The sequence below is a fragment of the Balaenoptera physalus genome, assembly GCF_965194825.1.
Source record: "Balaenoptera physalus genome assembly, chromosome: 20".
Taxonomy (NCBI): domain Eukaryota; kingdom Metazoa; phylum Chordata; class Mammalia; order Artiodactyla; family Balaenopteridae; genus Balaenoptera; species Balaenoptera physalus.
The window spans coordinates 40,875,548-40,894,055 of NC_138901.1; the positions used below are offsets into that span (position 1 = coordinate 40,875,548).

Here is an 18,508-nt window from a genome sequence, read left to right on the forward strand (position 1 = left end):
ATATATGTACCACATCTTTATCCATTCGTCTGTCGATGGGCATTTAGGTTGCTTTCATGACCTGGCTATTGTAAATAGTGCTGCAGTGAACATTGGGGTGCATGTGTCTTTTTGAATTATGGTTTTCTCTGGGTATATGCCCAGTAGTGGGATTGCTGGATCATATGTTAATTCTATTTTTAGTTTTTTAAGGAACCTCCATACTGTTCTCCATAGTGGCTGTATCAATTTACATTCCCACCAACAGTGCAAGAGGGTTCCCATTTCTCCACACCCTCGCCAGCATTTGTTGTTTGTAGATTTTCTGATGATGCCCATTCTAACTGGTGTGAGGTGATACCTCATTGTAGTTTTGATTTGCATTTCTCTAATAGTGATGCTGAGCAGCTTTTCATGTGCTTCTTGGCCATCTGTATGTCTTCTTTGGAGAAATGTCTATTTAGGTCTTCTGCCCATTTTTGGATTGGGTTGTTTGTTTTCTTAGTATTGAGCTGCATGAGCTGTTTATATATTTTGGAGATTAATCCTTTGCCCATTGATTTGTTTGCAAATATTTTCTCCCATTCTGAGGGTTGTCTTTTCGTCTTGTTTATGGTTTCCTTTGCTTTGCAAAAGCTTTGAAGTTTCATTAGGTCCCATTTGTTTATTTTTGTTTTTTATTCCATTATTCTAGGAGGTGGATCAAAAAAGATCTTGCTGTGATTTATGTTAAAGAGTGTTCTTCCTATGTTTTCCTCTAAGAGTTTTATAGTGTCCAGTCTTACATTTAGGTCTTGAATCCATTTTGAGTTTATTTTTGTGTATGGTGTTAGGGAGTGTTCTAATTTCATTCTTTTACATGTAGCTGTCCAATTTTCCCAGCACCACTTACTGAAGAGACTGTCTTTTCTCCATTGTATATCCTTGCCTCGTTTGTCATAGATTAGTTGACCATAGGTGCGTGGGTTTATCTCTGGGCTTTCTGTCTTGTTCCATTGATCTATGAAACTCTGTAACTATTAAACAGTAACTCCTATTCCCCCTTGCCTCAGCCGCTGGTAACTACCATTCTCCTTTCTGTCTCTGTGAATTTGACTACTCTAGGAATCTCATATAAGTGGAATCATACAATGTTTGTCCTTTTGTGTCTTAGTTATTTCACTTAGCCTGTCTTCAGGGTTCATCCATGTTGTAGCATGTGTCAGAATTCCCTTCCTTTTTATGATTAAATAATATTCCATTGAATGCCTCTATACTACATTTTGTTTATCCAGTCATACTTCAGTGGGCATTTGGGTTGTTCTCCTCTTTTGGCTACTGTGAATAATGCTGCTGTATGAACGCTGGTGTACAGATATCTATGTGTTCAAGTTGCTGCTTTCACTTCTTATGGATATATACCCAGAAGTGTGATTGCTGGATCACATGGTAATTCTGTTTAATTTTTTGAGGAATTTCCATCCAGTTTTCCACAGTGACTATACTATTTTATATTTCCACCAGCAATGTAGCAAGTTTCCAGTTTCTTTTTCTTTTGTTTTTGGCGGTGCCTTGCAGTGTGCGAGATCTTAGTTTCCTGACTAGGGATTGAACCTATGCTCCCCACAGTGGAAGCACGGAGCCCTAACCACTGGACCACCAGGGAATTCGCAGGAAGGTTCCAGTTTCTTCACATCCTTGCCAAACACTTGTATTTTCTATTTTGTTTTCTTTTCTTTTTAAATAATAACCATCCTCATGGATGTGAAATGGTATGTCTTTGTGGTTTTGATTTGCATTTCCTAATGATTAGGGATGTTGAACATCTTTTCATGTGCTTATTGTCCATTTGTATATCTTCTTTGGAGAAATGTCTATTCAAGCCCTTTGCCTATTTTTTTGAATAGGGTTAATTGTTTTTTGTTGTTGTTGTTGAGTTGGAGTTCTTTGTATATTCTGGACATTAACTCCTTTTTAGATTTTACAGATATTTTCTCCCATTCTGTGGATTGCGTTTCATTCTGTTTGGTGGTGTCTTTGATGCACAAAGGTTTTTAATTTTCAGGAAGTCCAGTTTACCTATTTTTGCTTTTGTTGCCTATACTTTTGGTAAAGTTTTATAGTTTCAGCTCTTATTTTTAAGTTTTTGATCCATTTTTAGTTTTGTATATAGTATAAGGTTAGGGTCTAACTTCATTGATTTGTATGTGAATATCCATTTTTGCCAGCATTGTTTGTTGAAAAAATTGTCCTTTTCCCACTGAATGGTCTTAGCACCCTGGTTGAGAGTTATTTGACTATATGTATGAGAGTTTCTTTCTGACTTTTCTCTTTGATTCGATTATTTTTGTCTGTATTTGTGCTAGTACCACACTGTTCTAACATATTTAATATTTCTAGGTGAAGTTTTGCCAGTCACAGTTTTGTCACATAATTGGTTCTTCTGTCAGTTTTCAGTCAATGAGAAAATTTTATCCTGTGCAGTTATAACTAGTGTGATATTGTTGTTGCTGTTGTTGCTACTATTAGTAATGTTCACTGAGTCTTCATTCTCTTGAGAATGAAATTGTGATGTCAGTATGTCCTACTTCTGTATACATTGTTATCAACATTATAGGGAGTTAGTATATCTATAATACCAGAGGAAGGCAATTTGGTATTTTAATTTTTAAAACTTACATTTTACCTACCTGTCTTTGAAAAGTGATAATGTCTATGGTGTAAAAAACAAGAAGAACAAAAGGGTTTGTATTAAAAAGTCTCCCACACTCAGTTTCTCAGCCATTCTTTTTCCTGCCCCAGGTGCAGCTGTTATTGGTTTCTTATGAATCCTGTCAGAATTGTAAAAGCAAGGATATACATATAATATACAGACAAATTATACATGGTACTTGTATACATGTCTCTACTCTCTTGCAAATAAGTGTGTTATCAAAGTCTTTTGATCATTTTTCTGCCTGATTGGTTAAAAAATGCATCTCATACTTTTAATGTATACTTCTCTTTCTTGTTATGAGGGAGGTTGAGTATCTTTTCAAATATCTGGTTATCTCCTTTGTCAATTAGGTTGTTGGTCTTTTTTTCTTTTCTTTTTTACTGTTTTACAGGGTTCTTCAATATTAAATTAGGCCTTTATTTGTGTTATGAATTCCAGAACAGCGTTTTTTTAAAAAAATAACTGATTTGTTCTTGGTCTTTTGACTTTGTTTATAATGTTTACGTTCCAAATTCCTTAATGTATCTAGTTCTATTTCTGGACTTTTCTATATTTTCTTTTTCATTGATCTATACTGTTTTGATTATTGTAGTTCATTAATATTTTGTGTGTCTAGTTCCTCTTTATTACCCTTTTATTTAAGATGTCTTTTGGCTATTCTTGCTTGTTTATTTTTACATATGTACTTTAGAGTTAACCTATATAGTTAACAAAATATCCTTGATATATTTTATAGATTATTTGGAAGAGAACTGACTTCTTTATGATAGTAAGTCATCTACTTAAGACCGTGCTTTGTTTCTATCTGATTTTTTCTTTATTTCCTTCAGTCATGTTTAAAGTTTTCTTATTAATTTTTTTCAGCTTTATTGAGGTAGGATTGACAAAATTGTAAGATATTTAAAGTATACATCATGATGATTTGATATACATGTAGATCATGAAAGAATATCCCGTATCTGATTAATTAAGCATCCTCTTACTAACTTCTTAAATGTATTTTTAAGTTAATTTTTAAGTTGATTCTTAGTAATTTACCTTTTATTTCTGTGTAATTGAGATTTTTTTCTTCTATTACATTTTCTAATTAGTTGTAGTTTTATACATAAAGAATATTAATTTCTCTTTGTTTCCCCCAAACCACATTTATTGTTGTTGTTGTTTTTTCCTGAGCCACATTAATGACTTCTTCTATTTGTAATAGTTTCAATACATTTTCTCAGGTTTTCTAAGTATATAATCATATCTTCTGTAAATAATGATCATTTACCTTCTTTGCAATTTTTATAATATCTCAGGAAAAAAGTGTTAAGTGTAATAATAGTAACAGATTGAATGATCATATAAGGTGAAAGAACAGATATAAACTCAGATAGTCCCAGGCACCCGGGAAGTATGGTCATCCTTGTCTCATTTGAGGCCTTAATGAGAGTGCTTCTAGTTTCTGTAAGTAAGCATGATACTGGCTTTTGAAACCTTTTACATATGTATATAAGTTATAATAATAAAACATATAAGTTATATATTTTTTATATATACATTATATGTTAAATGACATATAAATTATATTATTGATTTAATTATATATTTATCATATGTTTTTTCTTGATAGTCATTTTATTCCTATTTTGTTCAGCATTTTCATCAAGGATTAATATTAAACTGTAAAGATGAATACGATTTATTTTCACATTTTATTTTTTAATATGTTATAGTGTATTGATAAATGTCCTAATACTGAATTATTCTTCTGTTCTTGGCTTTTTGGTTTTGTGTGTGTGTGTGTGTGTGTGTGTGTGTGTGTTTTGTGTATGTGTAGAAGAGTCCTATTTGCTATTACATTTAGAATTCATTGTTGTAATAATTCATCAGTTTCAGTCATTTTCATCAATGGTTGTTCTGCAGTTAGTAGTGATTTTGGTGTGCTTATGAGAGGAGGTGAGCTCGGGGTCTTTCTACTCTGCCATCTTGGCCTGCCAGGTAATATTCATTAGTGATATTATACCAAATCTAGATAAACTGAGAGAAAGTTTATCTAGATCTGGTTTAGGATCAATGTTGGATTTGTTTTATAAAAACGTATTTGTAATGCTCCTTATTTTTAGAATCTTTTTTTAAGGAAATTTCATACACGAAGCAGAGAGAGGGCAGAATAATGAACCTTCTTGTGCCCATCACTCAGCTTTAACAATTATCAATATATTTTACCTCCCCTGTTTGTTTTATTTACCCCCTGCCATTTTTTTCTTTTCTTTTTTGAGGGAATCAGTGGAGGGAAAGGGTGAGGGACTAGAATATTTTAAAGCAACTATCAGACATCATATATCTATTTACCCATAAAACAATTTATGTATTTAAAACAGATAAATACTTTTAAAAACATAGCAATGACATTTAAAAAGTAATATTATTATAGCTGGAAAAAACCAGTAATTCTTAGTCTAATATCCATCCTGGTTGAAATTTTCTTTGATTGCTTAAAAAATGTCATTTTAGAGTTGGCTTTTTAAATATCAGAATCCAAACAAGGTATGTGCATGACATTTCTTTTAAGAGAGGTGCCATTTATTTGTTGAAAAAACTGTGTTATGTGTTCTGTGGGATTCCTCATATTCAGGATTTGTTTGAATTTGTCCACCTGGTGTCGTTTAAGATAGTCCTCTATCCCCATATTTCTAGTAATGGTAGTTAGGTCTACAGGTTGAATTAGATTCAGGTTTGATTTTGTCCTTGTTTTTTGCTTTTTTGTTTTTCAGAATAACACAAGTCCTGTATACTTGCTGTTAACATTACTCAGGAGGCAAATAATGTCCAATTATCTCTCCTTGTAATAATAGATCAGTACTGTGTTTTGATGTCATTTGATATTTTTCTACATCATTTTTAATGACTACATTGCATTCTTTTGAATGGCTGTTCTATAATTTCTAATCTCTATGACTGGATGTTTAAGTGAGAGTCTTTTTCATTTACGATGCTACTTACTTAGTGGGTTTAATTATTATATTGAAGATTCAGAGACGTTTTCAATTTAGGGAAATTCTCTCTTGTTATTTCTTTGATATTTCAACCCCTGACTTAATCAGGAGTGATTTGCTTTTGAAGAATTAGAAGCCTACTCCAGAAAGATCAAGCAAGATATACAGCTGCCCTTATTGGAACTCAGAGGTTTTTAGGCAGCTTCTGTCTTCTCTTTGGGGCCTCAAGTGTGTCTTTTCTGCCTCTGTGTGCAGAGTTCTCTCATTTCTTGTAGATTGTTTTTTTCTGGATACTTATTCTCTGTCATATGACCTTACCATCACATCTCGAAATGAAAGGCTTAAAGTCTATGAAATGTTCTGGTCTGTTCCCTGTAGTATAATCAACTCAGTCTAAATGACCCAAATACAGATTCCTAGGAAAGTGAATCTTACTGGTCTTGCTATATTTGGGAGTGTGTTTGGGCTTGGTCATGTGTTATTAATGTAGATACTGGGTCTACCTTTTCAGCAGGGGCTATAATTGATGAACGGTTTTCAGAATAAAGAGTTGAACATGTGTCTAAAGAGGTGCCTAGTATAACATCTTTATCATATATACTAAATTCTTACATATATGAGAATATATACTATTTTTAACCATCTTTTTTCTAAAAATTTTTGGTTATTCTCACTAGTTTATTTTCCAGATTAAGTTTAGAACCCACAGTAATAATTAATTAATTGTTAATTTTAACATTGTCTTCATCAAGTAATATAGCTATTTGAAGCAGGAGATTTTAAGAGAGTTGAACAGAGCAAACTGAAGGGTTACTCTATTAGGATAGCATCTATGAATAAAATTCTTACTATGCGGATTTGAATTCCTTTGGAAGTTTGGCACCAGACTGAACACTGGCCTAAGTCAAAATTTTCTCTTTAGTCCTGTGGTAATATTTAAAATCTACACTTCTGCTATGGTAGCTGCTAGCCACATGTGACTATTTAATTAAAATTCAGTTCCTCAGTTGCACTAATCACATTTCAAGTTCTCAGTAGCCATATGTGGCTAGTGGCAAGTACATTCAATAGTGCAGGTAAAGAACATTCCACCATCGCAGAAAGTTCTATTGGGTAGTGCTGCTTTAGAGGCTTGTATATTGATAATAACTTGTCTACTAATTTAAAAAAAATTTTTTTTAATATATTTATTTATTTATTTAGGCTGGGCCAGATCTTAGTTGTGGCATGCAGGATCTTCGTTGCAGCACATGGGATCTTCATTGTGGCATGTGGGATCTTGAGTTGTGGCATGTGGACTCTTAGTTGTGGCATGCATACAGGATCTAGTTCCCTGATCAGGGATCAAACCCAGGCCTGCTGCATTGTGAGCGTGGAGTCTTACCCACTGGTCCACCAGGAAAGTCCCAACTTGTCTAGTAATTTTTAATAGTGGTGAAAGACGCAAAAATGTCTATTTTGTATAAGTTTTATTTATAGCATTTTGGTCAGTATGTAGAAGATGATGTCACACAGGATGGCTTCGTTTTCTCATTTTAAAAGGGTCGTTGAAGAAAGTTTGAAAAATACCAAAATACTATACAATAAAGGAGAAAATAAAAATGTCAGGCAATCCCAAGGGATAGGATTTTTGAAGTATAATATACAAGTGCAAATATAAGAGTGCAGCTGGATTAATTTTCACCAACTAAATAATATACATATATGTCTTTTTACCACAGGTTCTCTATTCCTGGGTTCTTTTTGATTCATGGCTTGATTGTTTGGATTTCATAATCATGTAGTTTTGTTCAAGAATAGTACATAAATATATTTCTTATTATATCACATCAAGAGGCACATGATGCCAGTTTGTCTCACTACTGCTAATGTTAAAATTGACCATTTGGTTGAAGTGGTGACTACCAGGTCTCCATTATAAAGGCACATTTTTCTTTTGTAATTAATAAGTAATCTGTGGGGTGATATTTGGAGACTATGTGAATATCTTGTTTCCCAACAGCTTTTCACCCCAGTGATTTTAGCATCCATTTATGTACCTTGCAGGAATCACTTATTACATGGGAGTTGCAAAATGGTGATTTTTAAAATTTTGTCATTCTATTTATAATTTTTAGCTAGCATTCTTCTCTAAGGAAGAACTTTCCCTTTTTCTCCCATTTCCTTTCTTTGATTCTTCTTTTTTCCTTTTTGTTGTTGTTATTGTTGTAAATACCCCAGGTATTTCTCATGAAGCTGGTCAGTGTGACTAATCACTATACTTTGAGACTCATTGCTATAGTCACATCTGTATAAGTTCTACTGTACCAGGAGAATTTTTGCTTTATACAGGTTGGTCATCTTTATGATGTGTTTGTTCCCAAACTGAGAAGTCTTACAGAATATAATTGTTCTAGTATAAATTTAGATTAAAAATTAAAAATACCACTTTGGGTGTTTCTTGATTATAAACTTTTCAGAATCTGAGGCAACTGTGTTAAGGAATTCCCATTTACACTAGGCAAGAAAGTAAACAGTAAGTGGAGAGTAGGGTAACAAACACTTATGGTATCAAAAAACAACCGTGAAAAGGATCTGTCTTAATGTGCTAGCCCATTGCAGTTTAACATATTGCTTACAACCTTCACAATAGAATTTGAGTGACTTCAGTTACACATTCCAGGAGACTGGCAGTCTGTTACAATCAGAGTCTGAACTTTAGAGCAGGCTAATTTACAGCAATGGGATGAAGAAAGTTGTGGATTTGTATTACACACTCTCACCTGACACTGTATCTGATCCCTTACCTGCCGATTGACATCTTGAATGAGCTCTTTGAAGCAAGTTCCAGCTTAATTAAAACGTTTGCTTGGTTAGCAGTGATCTGTGAAAGCCTGTGATAAATATTGAATCAGGTTCACCTGCTGGTTGCTGTGAGTAGATAAACAGCTGCCTTGTGCAGTTTAATCATGAAACTGGCAGTAGAGTACTACTGTTTGAATTTTTAAAAAAGAATAGTGGAAAAGGTATAGTTATGTCACTTTGGCTGTCTTACTAGAGTGTGTGCTTATGTGAGATTTTGCACAACAGGCATTCAGTACCTGTTTAGATGGCTTGGACAACAGCAAATGGTTGATAAAGATTAACAGTAGACCCTCCTTCACATGCCTCAAAGTATAATTCGGTATTCATTGACTTTTTTACCACTAGCTCTTTAGGTGCATGATGTTTTGAAATAAAAAAGGGCAGTATTTTGCTTTTTTGCCAAGTTATATGGTAGGTAAAAATGATCCTGTTAAAGCTTTAAGATTTAAGGTTATGACTTCCAACTTCTCACAAATTATCATGAATTTTGTAGCAACTTGAAGAACTTTAGATTTTACTTTTTCATCTGTAAAATGGAGTTAGAAATAAACATTAGTGAACTAAGTGTTTTAGAATTATGTTAACATTATATAATTAACAAACATTAAAAGAGAAATTAATTTACAAGCAGTAGAGGAACCCTTATAAAATTATCTTCTTTGGACTATCAACTTGTTTATTCCTTTACAGAATTAATGTGACTAACCAAGTTGGTTGTTAAGAAAATGCTATTTCTATTTTATTTCCATTGTAAAATCAGACATAAATTCTGGAATAAAGACCTCATCCAAATAAGTCACAATCTTCTTTGAGCACATGATGAAAGTTATGGACTGACTTTCTAAAAATGCATACAAAATTGTGTTTGTAGTTTCTGGATGATCTCAAACCCTCTCCTCTGTAACAGTCCATGGATGTAAGTTAAGAACCTATTTCCTAATAAATTAGTTGAAAATTTTGGTCAGGAGGGATTAAGATGAAAGTTATTCTGCTAGGTATTAAGCTGCTGAGGAGGAACAAGTGTATTTGCTGTTTTAGGTTCCTTTTGAAGCACTTTTTAGCATTTTTCAAGTGTATTGTCTATTACAGTCCTTAGCTCCAAGGGTTATCTAACATAGTGGGGATTCCTAATTCTTTTCATAAAGTTTTCATAGTTTTATTCCTGTCATCAATTTGTTTGGAAGTTTATGGGGAGAATAAAATGTTATTTAAGTCATACTCAGCCTGCTCAACAATTTTTTTTGATATTTATCTATGTCAATACATGGGACTCTCTGGTTCATATTTTTTTATTATATACAATATTCCATAGATTGACAGAACTGCACAGTTTATCCATTGTTTTGTTGACACACTTGGCTTATTTTCCTCACTATTAAAACAGTACTGCAAAGAATATCCCTATTGTATCTGTCTTAATTTGCAAAAGTTTCTCTGGCATGTATGCCTAGCCAGGGTCATGCTGGATCAAAGGGTCTGTGTATCCTTGATTTCACTAGATCACCAATTTGTTCTCCAAAGTGGATGTGCCACTTTATACTTGGATCAGCAGTATATGAGAGAGTTGCTGTATATCCTCTCTACCCAGTCTGGTGGATGTGAAATGGAATCTAATTATGGTTTTAATTTGCATTTTCCTAATTAGTAATGAGGTTGAGCATTAGGTTGCACATCTTTTCAGATGTTTATTGGCTTTTCCGCTTTTCTCTCCTTTGATTTTCTTCTTCTTGGGCTCTTTCTTCTATTGGGTTTGTTTTTTAAAAATTAATTTGCTGGAATTCTTTATATATTGTGACTAATGATCCTCAGTTGGTTATATACAGTGCACATGTCTTCTCGAGATTGTGTTTTCAGTCATTTGTGCCTTTGGTGTATTGTTTAAGAAATCCTTTCCTATGTTGAGATCATAAAGATATTTTCCTGTATAGGGGCAGAGAGTTTATGGCCCACAAAACCTAGAATATTTACTTTCTGGCCCTTTACAGAAAAAGTTTGTTGACACTTGCTCTAAAGAGTCTCTTATTTGAGAATTTTTGGTTTTTTCCCTTTTGGAATATAATGTCCATCTTGTTAGAAAATATTTGACTTAAATGTCAACTAATAATAAGTTAAAATAGTTTTTATGAAGTAAATTGTATAGCTTATCCTTAAGAATATTTTGTAGTTGCATTCCGGAAATAATGCACTTAGAGTACCAACTTTAAACAGTTCTTTACCTCGTGAGTGAAACTGGTATTGATAAACACACCTTGTAGAACAATTAAAAAGTAAAGCCCTCTTTGTCAGTGGGGTGAAATTACCCTTGTCATTGTCTTCTACTTGGCTTGATATATCAGGAATTCTAACGTTGCTTGAATGAATGAATGAATGAATGAATGAGAGAGTACATGTAGAGTGCTTAGCACAGGGACAGCCTTAATAAATGAAAGCTATTAATAATGAATATATCAGGATATGTGTTTATCACCCACAACTAAAGTGGCCCAGATATTAGCATAACAAGATGATTTTTCTTTTTGTTCTTGAAAAATAACAAATTGTCCTGTATTTTTTCTTTTAAAAGCTAACCTTTTTATTTTGAGGTAATTTTTTGATATGTGAAGAACTTCAAATTAGGGCATCAGTTAAGCATCTACAGATAAAATGTGGTGCATGGGTACAGTATTTGGTTTAGGGACATTAGTCACAATCCATCAATTAAAAAAAATTAAGTTATAGTTATATGCAAAACACCATGCTCAATGAATGAGTAGATGAAGTAATGTAAGACAGTTTCTGTCCTCAAAGAATTTGGAGTGTGGTTGAAAGACAATGCATGCACATATGTTACTATTTCATGGACCTAGTTTTCCCTTTATTTCATACCAGTAAGCTTCCTTTTGGTCTCTTTTCCTCTCCACTTCTTTATTACTTATCTTTCATATTAAATATATCCTTTTATGCTTGCTTTTAGAATTCAGTTCATAAACTGCTTTTAGATACTCCCCTGACTTATGAATTTACAAAGTAACATCTCTGACAATGCAATAGTTTCTAACTACTCCTTTATTATTTTCCTTTTTAAGGCATAGTCACCATGCTAATTTTTATTTTTCCAAGTATTTAGGCATAGTAATTTTTGTTGTTGTGGGGAAAGGCTGGAGAGAGCTATGAAACTTTAGAGGTTGATGTAGTTATCTTAATCTACTTAAACTTCTGATTGTAGCCTTGTGAAAGGAATAGTGGCAAGGAATCAGCAGTTGGCCTTCAAGATCAAATGTTATATTCTTTATCCTTTCAGAAAATTTCAATTTATGTCTCTATGTAGTATGACAAGAGAGAGAATAAATAGAAATTGTTAGACACAAAATTTTCTAAAATCCTTGGTTGCTGACCTCCTAAGAACAGTTTTGGCTACTGTAAATTTGAGATGTATTTTTAAACAATTGACTTCCTGCATGTGGAACTAGTAATAGAGCTGTCACACCCACATGTATCTCTTGTGTTTCTCTTTAAGTGATAATAGATTTTTTTGCTGTTATTTGGGTTAAGTTTTCTTGCCTTTTGTTGAAGTAAAAGAACTCTAGACAGTTTCCAGCTATGGGAAAAGAAGCCATCTCTTAAAGAGTTTGGTTCTACCATACAGTGTAGCTATTTACAGTTCTTAGAGATTACAGGTTTTGGGAGCCCATGTGTTTTATCTTCTTGGCGTTCAGATATATTAGATGAGAGAGAATATTTTTAAATTTATTCTCCAGTTTCCTAATACAGTCTCTGTAAATTTAAAGAGCAAAAACAAAAGGAAGACATCCCTATGAAAGATAAACTTGATCATTTGTTAGCAGGAGAAATGCTTAGTGAAAAATATTTAATTTTGTTCCTCTATTGTTTCAAAACCCCTAGGTCAAAGGGTTTCAGAGAGAGGCCAGAAAATATTAGCCTATTATTGGAGTGGAGGATATTATGACTTCCTATCATTGCTGTTTCAGGATTCTTTCTCTAGTTTTCTTACAGAATTGAAACTTGCTGATTTTGGTACAAATAATTCTCTTTTGTTACTAAATAATTGTCTTTTTTAAGCCTCTGTTCTATTGCCAGATTCATTTTTTTCCATCTTCAAATATGATTATACCAAATCCTTTAAATAGAAACTCCAATAGAAGATCACTTCTGAAGAAAGAATTCCCCTTTAATATTGCAAATAAATAAGAATCACCTTTCTTAATTTCTATCTTCTACTCTACTTGTGGAACCACCCACTGAAAAACCATCTTCTTTGAGGAGTCACCCTTGAGTTCATAGATGGTATAATTACTTCAGAGCATTTTAAGACTTAACAAACAAAAAACATTTTTAGTGTAAAATTAGCAGTGGTTTAAAATTTTCTCAGTTATGGAGTGAAAAACAAATTTAAGTTACCTAAATAAAGCTGCTCTAGTGGGAAGAGCTTTCTGAAACTAGTTCTTGATCTTTTATTTTTGTTAGTACAGCTACTAGCATAATATTTTAAGATAAGCAGATCCCTTTTTAAAATTATTAGTGCAAATACCCCTTTTAAAAATTAAAACATTTGAATACAAGGCAGCAAGTTACAAGTCTATATAATAGCATCCCTTTCTATTTGAAAAAATATGGAAGATATAATTATATGTAGAAGGGTCTGCAAGTTATTTGTGGTGGTGGTTGACTTATTTTGTATTTTTCTGTAGCATTTGAATTTTTTGTTTAGAAAAATAGTGGAATTAAAATAAAAGGAGTGGGTGATAAAGCTTTAAGTGGAATTCATGTTGAAAAGTGTTATATCAAAAAGTAGGTTTTCCGAGCCTTGAAAAAAGGCCACGTTATTGAGTTACTTTTATGCTTGTATATAATATATCCATGTGGAATATAACAATGCATTGAGCCCTAGCATTCTAATATTCAGAGTGAATTTAACTGTATCATAGGGAAGAGATATAATATAATTGAGTGAAAGATTGAAGGTATGGAAAAGTCAACTAATTCTGCTACCAAGAGTTACCTTAATTCTTTTACTGAGTTAATTAATTAGTGTGATCATTGCAAAGGCTAGAAAGGAATTCAGTCAGAAATATCATGATATAGTTTGCATGCCATTTTCTGTGTGACCATAAATTGTTAGATATTGCAACATATGTAACATAAACCACATGTCAGCTGTTTCCTGCCTCACTGTTGACAAGAGCCCCATTCATAACTCTTCTTTTTATCCTTTCAGTGAATAAGTAATTATTCAATATAGAAGGCAGGATATTTGGAACTGGCTATTTAATGTGGCAGCACTCTGTAATGAAATCTGCTGTTACTGGCAACCTGAGAGGGGAATGTAACAATTCCAGCATGGCTGTAACTTTATCTGCTTTGACTGACTGTTTATTTGGCACATCAGTGAACCTTTTATCCCAGTGAGTGACAGCTCCAGAAGGGTCACATTTACATCCATTCTATCATGTATTGTAATATTTAATGGCGGACAAGGTTGAGCGAGACTGGGAGTAATTTGAACTTGCTTTTCCACTGAGTTGAGGCTAAAAGACAGCTTGATCCCCAGTATTGTGGTGTAACATGCTATGACTTAGCATTTGTTTATGAAGGCTAATCTTACTGATTATAATTTTAAAAAAATCTGCAGTTAAATGGTGTGTTTGTTCTACTAAACTAAAACTTTCTAGTACAAATTCTCTTAAGCTACTGTGCTATTTAGTTTTTTTCCCTATCAGTGACCATTCCTATAAACTAACCATTTCATAGTCTTTCTCTTAAATGAGGCTGCATTCTGTCTCATTTTATAGTAACTGAGGTTGAGAAGGGAGTAGTTATTAAGAATCCTTGGGTTCTAATATATAGCATTAAGCTTTTTTAATTTTTTTATTTTTGAGAGTTTGGAAACAGGAGAGAAAAACCAGCTAAATACTAGACTATACTCCTGATGTTCCATATGGTGCCTTTATATAACTATTTTAATTATGAAACTGAATTGAGTAAAATTGTCCAGGAAAAGCTATCCTGACTGGTAATTTTACTGATGGAGTTACATTCCATGACAGGTAATTGAATTTCAGATATACTTGTTCCACACAAGCAACCTGCCTTCATTATTAAATATTAATAATTTGCATTCATTTTCATACTTTTTCTAGAGAATAGTTTTCTCTTCTTGTTTTTGACTGATGCTTTAGATTCAACTTGATATTTCTATTCTTCTGTAAGCCATATTTAAAATGCTTTTTAAGGTATTGGTATATTATAGGATATTTGAATGGACTGTGCTGTGAAGAAAAATAGCACTATCAACTCTAAATTGTAATATCACAATTTATATTAGGCTTTCACTTGAAGCCTAAGCAAAAATGAAAATTGTCTTCTGTTTTATCTTATTTTTATAATTTATGAAAGAGGATAATTAAAATATACTTAAAACATTTGGAATTTGAGAGTTGGAGTAGTGTGTTAGAAAACAATGCAAATATGGTAACATCATTTATAATGATAAAAATGGTTTATCATTTATCATTTATTTATGAAGGAGAACCAATTTGAAATTGAATTTGTAGTTTTTTCTTTAATGGCAAGTTTTAGATGATGTAACATCATAACATCATGAATTTCTCTTTATTTGACAGTTGTGATTCACTGCTTTTAGTTTTGATTCCATGAGAGGTTTGATAACAATTTTATGGTAGTCCAGACATTAGTTATCTTTTCTTTCCTTTGTTACAGCCCCCTGGTAACTGTTCTAGGTGCTGTTGTTCTACTAAACAAGGAAACAGTCAAGATTCTTCAAATACCGCTAAGAAGGATCATGGGGGGAAGTCCAAGATACCCAAAATATATTTTGGGACACGCACACACAAGCAGATTGCTCAGATTACTAGAGAGCTCCGGAGGACAGCATACTCAGGGGTCCCAATGACTATTCTTTCCAGCAGGGATCACACTTGTGTCCATCCTGAAGTAGTAGGTAACTTCAACAGAAATGAGAAGTGCATGGAATTGCTAGATGGAAAAAATGTGAGTAAGTTAATGTATTTTAGAGGAAAAATTAGGCTGAAAAGATTAAAATTACTTTTTAATGTGTTCATTTTATATGTACATTTACAGTGATAATCAAATAACTTATGAAAATCAAATTGATTGCTAGTGTTGATATTTTTTTAAAAATAATTTTACTGTAAGAAAATCTTTATTCAAGTTTTAAATAACGGGTTTTTGTCCTAAAGCTTGGGGATATTTATTTATTTCCTTGAAAATTAATTTTCATTTTAGTCACCCGTCTTCATACTTTCTTCTTTTAAATCTCTCTACCCAAAATAGTCAAACATGGATGTCATATGAGGAGGTTAAAAACATTTAAGTGATTTAGTCTAACCAGATCTAATTAATGTATTTAACATATTTAAAAACTTCAAAATAAGATAGTTTATGTAGGCCCTCTCTTTGAGCAAATTTTAAAATGTTTTTTAATTGAGAAATGACTATACTGTCTAATAATTCTGATTAGTACAAACTTCTTTCAAAAAATTATGTTAAATTATTAACTGAAGATATGTTGATGGTTTTGAAATTTTCCGGGGATATCTAGAATAATACGAATTTTGGCTAGGTAGATAAATCTTTCTTACTAAAGACATGATTTTTTAATAATATTTTGGCAGTATTAGTTTGGCAGTCTGTGTACCAGTTTGATAACTAGTTTACTCTAAAATTGAAGTTATAGTAATATATGGAAGTATAATAATATGGAATTATACCTAGAAATTATTGGTGAAGCATAAGCTGATAGTATATGAAATGACCAATGATATTTTAATATATTTTGAAAGTTCTGCCTTTCTGTATTTTGTCAAGCATAAGTGATTCTACACAAAAGGCTAAGAGCTACAGCTTCTAGAGTTTCATTTAATTGATATATCACCTCCTACCATATAATGCGAATAGATTATTTTGTTTTATGCTTTTCTTTGTCATTGCTTTCTTTTATTAGATGGAAATTTATTCAAGCCTTATTTGGGGTTATTCAAAAGAAGCTTCAACAGATATTCAAACCTGATAATATGAAGTATAATTACTAAGGGGCTTCACTGGAAAAACTTAAGTGACTTGTTCAGAACCAGGAAGAGAATACAGAATAATTGAATCAAAACCATTGTTGAAATTCTGTGATCATACTTGTTTTCATATAAGTTCTTTTTAATTAACTGAGGAACTGTGAAATCTCTTCACTCTGTATATTTAAAAAGTTCTCTTCAAAGAGATAAAAATACTAAAAATCCAAATGCTAAAAAAATAATAAAATAGAGAAAAGGCTGTTCATGATAAAACCCCATGAATTTTATATTTAAGTAGACTTCTTTCCGTAAGTGGCTAACTGATGTACTAAATTCCTCAAATGCTTGAAATTTGTTTTCTGGCTATAATAGTCTATGTAAGAAGACTTGCTGGCGTTGTCATTATCTTTTACTACTTGTTATTGAGGAAATTATTATGTAATTTATTATGTATTTGTTATCCCGTTAGTAAAAACAATTATAAAGTTTAAGATTGTGTATTGAAAGCAAATATCTTATTTTATGTAATCTTCTAGAATCCTGCAGTGGTGGTTATGTTTTTTGATTGGTCTTTATCCTCCAAAGTTTGAATCATGTAAAAATAAAAATCCAATAGACTTTTTCATTGGCCTTTAGGTTCTGTTTTCAAGTAAACAATTCTTTTATTTTTGAATATTAGTATTATAAATAATTGAAGATACCTGCTTGTAGTTGTTTTGACCTAATTCTGCCTCAGAATGCCTAGCTCATAGGCATACATGAACATTCTTTTTCTTGTTTCCAAGCCCTCAGGGTAATTTGGTATTGTAATGAGGGCCAATTACAAAGTCACTAAAGGTGTCTATGTTTACGATGGCTGAATTACCAAAGAGAAATGATAAATAGATACCTGACAGTTTGAGTGAAAAAGAGTTTAAAGTGTGATAACGCTTCCATTGACAGACTCCCCTCAGGGTTATATTACACTGCTAAAGTGGATGAGCTTTTCTGGTTTTGCTATCAGCCTCCACAGCAGTGTCATTCTAAGTGCCCTTAAAGTGTAAACTTTCTGAGTTTTTGGCTTGATCCAAAGGCACATGTGTTTTTGTTCACTGTTTCTTTTATGCTCCTATACTGGAAAAGCAATGCACTTATCTGCTAAAAGTTAAATTTTGTTTCAACTAAGAAAAAATAATCTTAACTAGCCCTAGAAATAACTCTAAAAAGTTATTTTAGGTATAGAAGAATATCTATTTTTTGTTAAGATGAGATTTAACAGTCCATAACCATAGACTCTGAAGGCACCTTAGTGATCATTTTGTACAAATAAAAGCTTTCAGAATAGTATGGAAGATACTTGGAATGAAGAAATGGTGAATGTCATATTATTAAGCTCAATCTGTATCAAGCTCAGCATGAAAGATACTTGGCACATCTCCAACTGTCTCTTGACCTCAGAATCATAGAATTTTAGAGCTAGAAGGAACCTTAGAAATGGCATAGTCAGTGGGTCAGAGGAATCTTAAAAGGCTTCTAATTCAACTACTCTTTTGATGCCTAGTCACATGAGAAAAATGGGCCCTGAAGTTTGCCCAGTGTCAGACAACTAATTAGCAAGAAAGGAAGCAAGTCTTCTAACTGCTAACCATTGCTGTTTTCACTACACTAGAAACAAAAACGAAAGATGGCATCATGGTGTGGGGAAGTTGACATGGCATGAAGGGTAAAAAAGAGTAGTAGAGATTAGACAAAGTAAGTGAAAATAATATAAAAATGAAGCAAATAAAGAAGGTTAGGTGAGCCCTTTCTTCCTAATTTTTATTTTTAATACCTTGGAGGACCAATAAGCAGCATGGCTTTAGGAGAATTAGCAGTCCTCAGCTGATCATGCCTTGTCCTTGGATTTGCTGACATTCTTTTATAGGTTATGACCTTTTTATGATTTAGTCCATTTCTAGCAATGTCTAGATATTTTTGTGTATGGCAAA

The 18,508-nt window shown here is 32.6% G+C and overlaps 1 protein-coding gene and 1 pseudogene across 9 annotated transcripts in view; one reads left to right on the forward strand and one right to left on the reverse strand.

The window, feature by feature from the left end:
- LOC309651197 (LYR motif-containing protein 4 pseudogene) overlaps positions 1-8,452 on the reverse strand; it is a 32,838-nt pseudogene extending 24,386 nt beyond the window's left edge. The window contains exon 1 of the transcript XR_014268705.1: positions 8,439-8,452. The product of XR_014268705.1 is annotated as an LYR motif-containing protein 4 pseudogene (transcript). The remainder of the gene's footprint in view (positions 1-8,438) is intronic.
- BRIP1 (BRCA1 interacting DNA helicase 1) overlaps positions 1-18,508 on the forward strand; it is a 209,870-nt gene that overhangs the window by 51,036 nt on the left and 140,326 nt on the right. For 7 of the 8 annotated variants that reach the window (XM_082439919.1, XM_082439925.1, XM_082439921.1 and 4 more), the window contains exon 7: positions 15,214-15,504. The exons of the other annotated variant lie outside the window; for it this stretch is intronic. In XM_082439919.1, coding sequence (XP_082296045.1) covers positions 15,214-15,504 — 291 coding nt within the window. The remainder of the gene's footprint in view (positions 1-15,213; positions 15,505-18,508) is intronic. 8 annotated transcript variants of the gene reach the window in all.